A 10,098-nucleotide genomic window follows, 5' to 3' on the forward strand; every position below is an offset into this window, starting at 1 on the left:
AACCCTTTTTAAGATTGGCTGAAACCTTTTGAAATATGAGTACTCTTTGTACAGTATCATTTTTTTAAGATAGTCACTTTATGGTCTGCAACAGAGTGTCCTGGGAGATTAAAACACTATTATTTTGTCCTATTTTTAAGTTCTGATGTCAAAATTATGTCCATTAATTCATTTATATAAAGTTTGTCCTGTTTGTTCTACATAGAATCAGAAGGACATTGTTGGCATTTGATCACATAAGAGGAAGAGTATATAAAGGCACTTCTTAACCTGTGTGTACTTATTAGGGGCCTCTGAAGTAGTAAAACATTTGTATAAATGAACATTTGAAAATAGTTAGGCAAGAATTAAAGTTCTTACAAATTTTCTTATTTTAAAAAATTTAAATTTAAAAAATATTTTTTCCTCCTCTAAGTAAGGACCTGTCACCTACAATTTTGTAAGTTCTTGTAATAAAATAATTCATTATTATATTTTTAAAAAGGGAAAGATACTCAACATTGCGATTATGAAAATCAGATCAACAATTAATAATGATATTTTTGTAAAACAGTGGTTAAAATTAGTCTATTTAAGCTAATATAGCTAAACTATAACCTTTTAAAAACCAAAAATTAGTAAAATTAAGATCAAATCAAATTAATGTAAAATTTTGTGGTTAGGTTGCATTTTAAAAAATAATGAATTATACTCCACAGAGTTTGGTGACATAGGATAATTATTCAATTGTTTCAATGCCATTAAATTGATAATATTTCTGTTATAGGATGTTATTGATGCAGGCAATAATGCAACTGCTGAGCGCTTTGTGGATCTTCTTTTGCCCATTCTTCTTGACCATCTTCATTTTCCTGATCACATACTGGAAGATCTGTTGGCAAAGAAAAAATGTGAACGAATGATCAAGACTATTGATATCTTGATAAATATCCTTCTTGTAATTTTTTTTTATTGAAGATTGTCAGAAAATCATTTATTTGAAATAAGATAAATACATTTGAATTATATAAAGCTTAAAAACAACGTTTCTATTAGATAACAGTGCAAAAAGGAAAAAGATTTAAGACAAAATAGAGTCACTCATCCAGATTTTTTAAACATTTTTAAACATTTTTTAAAATGTTTAAACGTTTTTCTTAGTGTTTTATATAGGAAATCCATTTTCTGCATTAATATATCAATAATTGGCACTTAACTATCTGACAGATTTCTTGATGTTGCTTATTCTTTCAACATCTGGATTTTTGTTGCAAGACACCTTATATATCCAGCAGAAATATTTGCCATTATGAATTTATAATATTCCACAGAAATCAAGAAAAGTCTGACGATAATAAAATTATAATTTATTATTTGACTTATTTTGGAAATTGTGGTAAAATACAGAAGAACATTCTTCATGTGACAGTTATTGTGGGCATTGCTTGGAGATTCCCAAGTTTTTAACGTTACTTTGAATTAGATATATTTTCCTGTTTAGACTTTCATTTTGCATCACTAGGGAGTTTTACTTACAGCCAATCTTCGTTTACTGATCCCAATTGGGACCAGCAACTTGTCACTAAGTGCCATGATGTCTAAGTGAAAAATCAGGGAACTTACAACTTCACATCTGCTTTTGACATTAAGCAAATTCCTACAGTCATTAAGAAAGATATCATGTAACTGCAATTTGCAATTTCGCTTCCATGTTCTCCATAAATTCTGTTTGTTTGAAGCTGGTTGTAAAGTATGCAAATAGCACTCATGTGACTGTAGGATGCTACAATGTGAGGATTGTTTGCAAAGCTGCTTTGTTTTCCTAAACAGAAGAGAATATAGGTAGCTCATGGTTGAACTGTGGAACCCTTGATGTTTCTGAGTTTTGTTGTTTGCTTGCAGATGATTTATTACCCAACTAGGTGTGGAGTTTGCTTCCTGTTTGCTCTCTGTTAATATAAAAGCTTCCAGTATTGGTAGAAATGTAATTTTCCTCCTTGGTAGTTTCTTGATTAGGGTATTGTCTTTGGATTGTTTGTCTGATGTTAATTCCTGCTTTCTTTTTCTCCAACCATCATAACTTTCAAAGGTTGTTAAACAAAGCAGTCAGAATGTGAGGAATACACAGTATTCATTTAAAGTCCTTAACAGAATGTACCTCTTTGTGCAGATGATATGCTGAAAATGCATGTCACTAAAGTTTTAACAGCTAGCAAGTGTACTACTTTAATAGAACACCAATTTACTTCTAGTGGAATTGATTTTAGTTTTGGGACAAAATTTAAGGACTGTGAATTGAGGTAAGCACAAGCTAGGGTTTTTATCAATTTTTATTTTTTTCCAACCCATACCTTTGTATTTCAAAAGGATAAATTGCAATTTTGCAGGGACTAGTCCCTATTATATTTTTGTGAAGCCTTTATAGCTAACAAAGTCTCCCTAAAATTCATAGCCTGTGCTTCTGTTTTAGATGGAATTTAATGTATAAGTATGTGGTTGCAATAATTGAACAATTACTGTTTTTTAACTTTGCCATTCTTTTTTCATCAAGTTAAAAACACAAAGTTTTTCAGAGTACTATTGAATCATAGTAGGCTCTTATTATAAGCATAACACTTTATACTTCAAAGTTTAGAGGAATTCCTAAACAATGAACCATGGAGTTATGTGTGTCAGTTCCACCTCATTATTCAAAAGAAAGTCTAGATAGAAGTGAGAGTGTATATTCATTTAAACATAAAGTGAATGAACTCTTGGAAAAATCAGGAACTCTATCAAAGGTTACGCAAATCTAACCTTGCTTCTGATTTTTCTGCTCAGCATAGGAATAGTATGTGGGAATAGCATAGGAATAGAAATGTTGCTGTACCCTGTTCAGGTGTAATATATGAACAAGGCAAATGAAGGTTCCATTCAAGATTAGCTTTTTCCCTCACTTCCAAAAGATGAGTCCAACTGAAAGTGGCAGAATTTAAAACCTTTCAGTTACATATTTTCCCAATGATCCATCTGTATATTATAACCAAAATGTTTAGCCCACTTTAATCTTTAGCCTGTTTTTCCTGTTTGAAATTTCCACAAAAGCTTAAACATTTTAGCTATTACATGTTCATCATCACTACACACAATGGTACTTCAAATTCTACCTTACTTTGCTCCAAACCATGTCTTTTTATTTTTTTAACCCTCTTGATACCTGTACGTGGAAAACCATTGACAACTATATCCTTCTGCCATTACTTGCTCTCTTAATTTAATTTTACATTCCCCTTGATTATAGGTTTCGTAGAGTTGTAAAAGTAATTATTTTAATTTTGAATGTTTATTCATTATAAAATGCTTTCTTGACATTTTTAGCAAACTTGCTGCTGATCTAATCTTAAAAACACTGGATCTGATGAGTAAGCTTAAGCAGCTGGTTCCTAACATGGAAGTCAGTTTTTACAAAGTTCTTCAGGTACAAAATTTTAAATATTTATGTTAAATCATTCTAAAAATGATGCATGTCATTCTGATCATTTTCTAACAGTGACTATTAGACTTATCAAACCAACCTCCATAGCCTTTAAAAACATAAATATCACCTGGGCAGATGAAAAGAGGCTGAAAGGAAGGTGATGCTAAAATATCTATCACTTGTACTGTTTGTGCAAAAACCTGTTTAAACCACTGCTGGCTGTTTTGAAAGGAAAAAAAAAGGTTTGTTTAACTAACAAGTGCTCTGTATCTAGGACCAACGCTTGGTTACCCCTTTGGCTTTGGCTTTAACATCAGACCACAGGGCACAAGTTCAAGCAGGGCTTAGAATATTATTTGAAGCAGCCCCGTTGCCAGATTTTCCTGCCATAGTGTAAGTTTCCTATTGTTTCTTTAAAAAATACTGTCTTTCATAAAAAAATATTTTTGAAAATCTACCTTGAGACACTGCCAGTATTTCACATTTTGAGCTTATTCTATAAAACAGACACTTTCCCACTAATATTGCCTTTTGTGAATGCTTTTATTAGGCTTGGTGAGAGTATTGCAGCCAATAATGCTTACAGACAACAGGAATCTGAGCATGTCTCTAAAAGAAGTCACCTGCAAGCATCCATGACTTATGTAAATTCAGTAAAATCCTCTAATGTTTGCCATCCCAATGATGGTGATGCTGCAACTTTCAAAATTCAGGACCTGATTCACAAACTCCAATCTGGCTTGGAGGTTAGTGCTTTTAACACAAACATGAAAACATTTTTGTCTTGATATATTAAACCGCAGTATAGTGTAGCTCAGTATGGGACTTGGATCTGCAGTACCCAGAAATTTGGACAAACTCCACTAAATATTTGAATGAAAGAAATGAAGTAAATTGATTTTGTAAGACAATATATATGATTCTATACATATAATCAATATATTTTGTAAGATAATATATAATTATATACAGCGCCATATAATCGATGTGCTATAGAATCCATTAATATAGAAATTAATGAATATTCATTTGCTGTTTTTATAAACTTAGTGATAGGGGTACAGAAAAATTTATTTTGCAATATTTCAATAATTATATTCATATCATTAATACCTAGGCTTGTATGATGTCACTTTGTCAATTGAACTTGTGTAGTCATTCCTCATGTCAAGTTTTTTATTTGTCCATATAGGTACAATTTTGAATTAAGATTTACATATTGCTTTAGCTTATAATATGAACATTTCCAACAGATGAAGGAATCAGTCACAGACATCAGGGTATCTGAAATAATGGAAGTATATGAACAGAAATTGTCTGCATTGGCAGTGAGTATATCTAACAGATTTTTTTTTCATGTGCATGCTCTGAATGTGCAGTTCATTTTGCAATAATTTTCTTTTTAGTCTAAGGAAACAAGGTTGCAGGACCTTTTGGAAGCAAAGGCATTAGCTCTTTCTCAAGCTGATAGACTTATTGCCCAGTATCGTTGCCAGAGAGCTCAAGCTGAATCTGAGGTGGGTAAAGCAGAATTATCATATAAGGATTCATTTATTATGTATGTACATCTGTCAGTACAAAATTGCTCATATAATCTGCCTTGTTTTGTATTTGAAAATAAACTTTAGATTAGGGTTTCACTTACTTGGAATAAAAACATTGTCCTTTTATGATCGTAGATATTTGTATATCTCCAAATTATGCTTTAAAGGCTAGTTTGCTGTCTTAAAATTTAAAAGCCTTAAGTGTTGCTTTAGTATTAGTATGGTTCATTGGTCTAGTGTCCTAACATTTCATTCACACAATGGAACTGTCATTTTGCAAAATTCCAAAAGGCTAGGACGCTTGCCTCAATACTGAAGGATACAGAAAGGAAAAATGAAGATCTGGAATCTCTATTGAAAGCACAGCAGACAGAATCTGAACGGGCACAAAATGATATTGAACAATTATTTCAGCATAATCGGAAACTGCAAACAATAGCAGAAGAATATGAGATACTGAAAAGATCTTCCATTGAGCTGCTTCAAAAGTAAGATACAATCCTGCTAAGCATTTCTCCATGGAAAGCAAAAGAAAAAAGAAAAAGTTAGCACTCAGATTATATAATTGTTTATATATAATTGTTTATATCATCAAAAAAGATGAATACGGAGATTTTATTGTTATTGACAAATAGAATTTGTAGCTCTATAATTAAAGGAAAGTTGGCATGAAGTTGCCTCATCTAACGACTTTGATATTCATTTAATGATGGCAGCCAGGATTACTTTTATTGTCATTTCTATGCAAAGTAGTTTGCACTTTATGATCACATCTTCTTAGTGATGGCAATCCTGATTCCAATTGCCCTAATATGTCTAGTACTACCTGTAAGTGCCAACAATTCTTCAGAGCGATGGATGTTAGCTGAATAAAGTTGGGTAATATCCTTCTTTTTACTGCATAGGCTGAAAAAAGTTGCGCAGAAAAGAAATTTACTCTTCAAATAGCGTTGGTTGAAATTTATCAGATATTGCAAAATTTAGATAGTAAAGACATATACATTTCTCAAATATTTTAAATGTAAATGCTGAGCTTTTAAATAAGGCATTAATACAAAACTTGGACAAATTGGAAGTTTTCAGAAGCCAACAGCTAAATTGTCCCAAAGGTGCTTTTCCTAGAGGCGGTGGGGAATGGAAGGATTTATATTCCTTGCAGACAGCTGGTCATTTTCATTCTTTTAGAGAGTCGTTGAGGCCACTTGGAAGTTTATCTGTGTTTTCAAGGTCCCTTGAGTGGTGCAAATGTGTATGGAGCCTTCTTGGAACTGCTGAAAGGACTGGAGATTGGAGATAGATGATGTTGTATCCCTCCTCCTCTTGAGAGAGGGCTGTTCGATTTTGACATAGATGGCCTCTTTGACCCCTTTTTCAAACCAGCGATCCTCTCTGTCCAAAATGTGGACTTTCCTGTCCTCAAAAAAGTGGCCTTTGTCTTTTAAATGTAGATGGACTGCTGAATTTTGTCTTGATGTGTTTTTTCTCCTACATTGTGTTTATGAAGTGATTTCCCCAATGTAACAGATCTGCACATGTCTCACTGCATTGTACTGCATATACCATGTTGCTTAATTTGTGTCTGGGTGTTTTATCCTTGGGGTGGACAAGCTTCTGCTTAGTGTATTCTTGGGTTTAAAGTGTGCACATATGTTGTGTTGGCTGAAGATCCTCCTGAGGATCTTTCAGAGCTGAAAAAGCTTGGATGAGAAGCGAAATGTCTTAAAAAAAAAAACACACACAAGAAAGTCTAATTGTCTCTAGAAAAAGCATCTTTGGGACAACCATGATCTGGATGACTGAGAATCTCCATAGACAACAGTTAAATTGAACCCTTTGTTAATCTTATTCTACAGTAGTGGCCAAAATTGTGGAAACCTTTTGGGAAAAGTATACATCTGAGGTTTAATGGCTAATAACACCACTTGTTTTGAGTAGTACCATAAAATTACCGTATATATCATTGCAAAGATAATTTAATCAAGAATGTAATGCAATAACTTTTATGAAGGATTTGCTATTAAATAGCAGTTATAAAGAGGAAAAGTGAAACATGTAGAAAAAATGAGATATACAAAAATTATCACCATAGAAAAAAATGAGATATACAAAAATTACCACCATGTCAGTTAATACTTAGTTGGTAACCTTTAGCATGAATTACAGCCTTACAACGTCTTCCCATGGAGTGAACCAAGTCCTTTAGTTCTGCAGCTGTTATAATGTGAAACCAAGATTGAATGATAACTCGGTTTTATTGCTGGGTCGCTTCTGACTAACACGTTTTTTTATTCGGCTCCATACATTTTCAATTGGGTTAAGGTCCGGGCTATTCCCAGGCCATTCCAGCAGTGGAATATGATTATCTTGAAACCACTTTTTGCACACAGCAGCAACATGACATGGAGCTGAATCCTGTTGAAATATAAATGCTTCATTGTCTTAGAAAAGATAATGTGTGGAAGGTTTCAGTTTGGGCTCAAGTATTTCATTAATGTATTTTTGGTGATTTATATTCCCTTTAATCACACAAATTCTGCCCACACCGCTTGATGTCATATAACCCCAGATCATAACACTGACTGGGTGTTTCACGGTACATGTAATGCAATCAGGATGCAAATCTTCTCCGATTCTTTTCCTTACATATTTTATGCCATCACTACCAAACAGGGAGATCTTGGTCTCATCACTCCAAATAACACTGCCCCATTGTTCCTCTGTCCAGGTAACATGGGTTTTAGCCCAGTTTAGTCTTTTCAACCTTTGTTTGAGAGATAAAACTGGCTTTTTTCGTGGAATTCTAGATTTTAGGCCAAATTCCTGTAGTTGCGCCGAACAGTCCTTGCACTCAACTTCATATTGCATTGTGCCATTTCATCTTGTATACGCCCAGATGATTTTCTTCTGTCATGTAGGCACAGTCTCTTAATTCTTCTGTCATCACTTGCTGTTGTGCACCTTTTCCTGCCTTTACGAGTGTGGTTTTGTAGTGACTAGGTCTCCTTATACCTCTTCAAAAACTTAGAAATGCCACCTTTGGTTAAGTTTCCACCAATTTTTCTTCTAATTTCTTTATAATTGTAACCTTCGCTTTCTGGGCGACCAGTCAACTCTTTGCACCATTACTTTAATTTTATTACGTTTTACAAGCTCATTAAATGAAAGAACACAAAAAAACCCAACCAACTTGATAGCGATCACATAACACACTGACAAATGTCGTCTTCTCAGCTTCAATACGTGACATCAATAACTGAATCCTACTGTGATCTGATTGGCTCATTGCCAAAACAAGAGAACACCTGATTGGCTCTCTAAACACTCATGCTCATTGGCTACAATCAGATGAAGGAAAACTACCTGATATCAACCTAAGCAAGTTGTGCTTCCTTTTTCTGGTTATTTGGCTATAACTTTTCATACAATACAGATAATTGAACAAATTTTGTTGCATTACATTCTTGATTAAATTAACTTTCCATTGATATATAATTTTATGGTACTACTCCAGAACGAGTGATGTTATTAGTCATCAAACCTCAAATGTACACTTTTCCCGAAAGGTTTCCACAATTTTGGCCACTACTGTACATAGGTATGAGAAAGAAAGTTATCTCATAAGATCAGATTACTTATTTATGAAAAGTACAATCAAGTTTGGCTAGCAAACTGCAAAATTAGGTCTTAGTATTTAATCTTATCAGTTATTTTTTCTACTGTTGCTTAGCTATGGGAACTTTTTTATCATATCCTCTAATAGGTAAGGCAAAGTGATAGAAATAGAAGCAACAGAAACTGCAAGGTTTGCAAAAACCTCTGCCCCAAAATAAAAAAACCCAAAGAACGAACAAAACTCTAAGAGAGAAAATGCCTGATTGAAGCAATGTAAAGAACATCTTAAGAGTTCACAACATTGTTTGGAAGTTGGAAGTATCTTGGTGAATATTTGTAGATCTTAAAACAGAATTCCTATAAATAAAAGTATCAGTAAAAATTAACTGCAGATGTTACTTATTTCTTGTTGATAGATCAAGTTCTGTTGTCTCTTTTATTATTAGAAAATAAGTTTATTTTTTATTGCTTCTAATTGTTCAAAAATCATACTTATATTCCACAGAAAGTTGCATAGAAAATTAATAATTTGTTGATTAATTGGTGAAAATAATTAATTGGTGAGAAATATTTTTTTAAAAATGTGTATTCTTATCAGAATTCCTCATGGAATATGTTTCAGTGCTGAAAGTTGAATTTAAAGTGCTAAAGGTTTCATTGCACTGATGATATTATCTAGTTGGTAATGAAACATTTGCAAGAAAACCACCAAACTCAGAGAGCACCAAGGACCCCACATTCTAATATATGTTATCAAATATTACATTATGAAAACAGCATAGCATTCATTCCTTTTAATAGTACTAATTTGAACATTTTAGGCACGAAACTATTGAAAAGCAATATAACAATCTGCAAGGAATGTGTAATTCACTGAATAAACAACTTGAGACCCTTAAAAGACTGAATGAATCGCTGAAGCAACAGAATGAAAAGTAAGTTAAGTTGTTTTGTAAAGTTTAAAGAAAACTTCATTTAAATTAAACAGTCTGGTTGAATCGTAACAAAAGTTGTATAGATTTTTTTGGTCAAACAGCCACGATAAAGATTATTCACTAATTGGGGACAAATGATTTTTAGTAAAATTAAAATTATTTTTAAATAAAAAAATTTTTTTAAAATTTATTTCCTGTTGCTAAGATTCCCACATTTATATTGTTGTACGACTTTGAGATCTTATGCCTATTCCAATTGTACTATTTACTTTTTTTCTCACTTGTCACCCACACAACTTCAACTTTTTATCTGATTCATTTTTCTTCTTAATTCCTGTTTTCAACATTATTAAATGTCATGAAAAGTTTCACTTGGGTCTGGGTGCATCTCGCTGTTGAAGGTCTATATTATGAAAATAAACTTTGATAAAAAGTAAGGCTGTAATTGGTATACATACTACAGTACGATACTTAGAGGCATACAGTATTATTTTTCATATGTATTTTAAAATGTGAAATCTAATATTTATGCCTACAATTTCAGAACTGTTGCTCAGCTTCTTGAAACAGA

General features: G+C 32.8%; 1 protein-coding gene across 1 annotated transcript; it reads left to right on the top strand.

The window, feature by feature from the left end:
- Window positions 1-2,143: 2,143 nt before the first annotated feature.
- On the top strand, window positions 2,144-10,093 carry LOC107301031 (protein CIP2A homolog; the record flags this gene model as incomplete). Its single annotated transcript, XM_015830300.1, has 9 exons — window positions 2,144-2,279; window positions 3,337-3,436; window positions 3,711-3,829; window positions 3,987-4,182; window positions 4,690-4,764; window positions 4,843-4,953; window positions 5,272-5,468; window positions 9,414-9,527; window positions 10,072-10,093. Coding segments are annotated over exons 1-9 (1,059 nt in total), but the record flags the coding sequence as incomplete, so codon positions are not given.
- Window positions 10,094-10,098: the final 5 nt, after the last annotated feature.

The sequence above is a fragment of the Protobothrops mucrosquamatus genome, unplaced genomic scaffold, assembly GCF_001527695.2.
Source record: "Protobothrops mucrosquamatus isolate PMUCROS unplaced genomic scaffold, P.Mucros_1.0 scaffold9658, whole genome shotgun sequence".
In the NCBI taxonomy this organism is placed as follows: Eukaryota; Metazoa; Chordata; class Lepidosauria; order Squamata; family Viperidae; genus Protobothrops; species Protobothrops mucrosquamatus.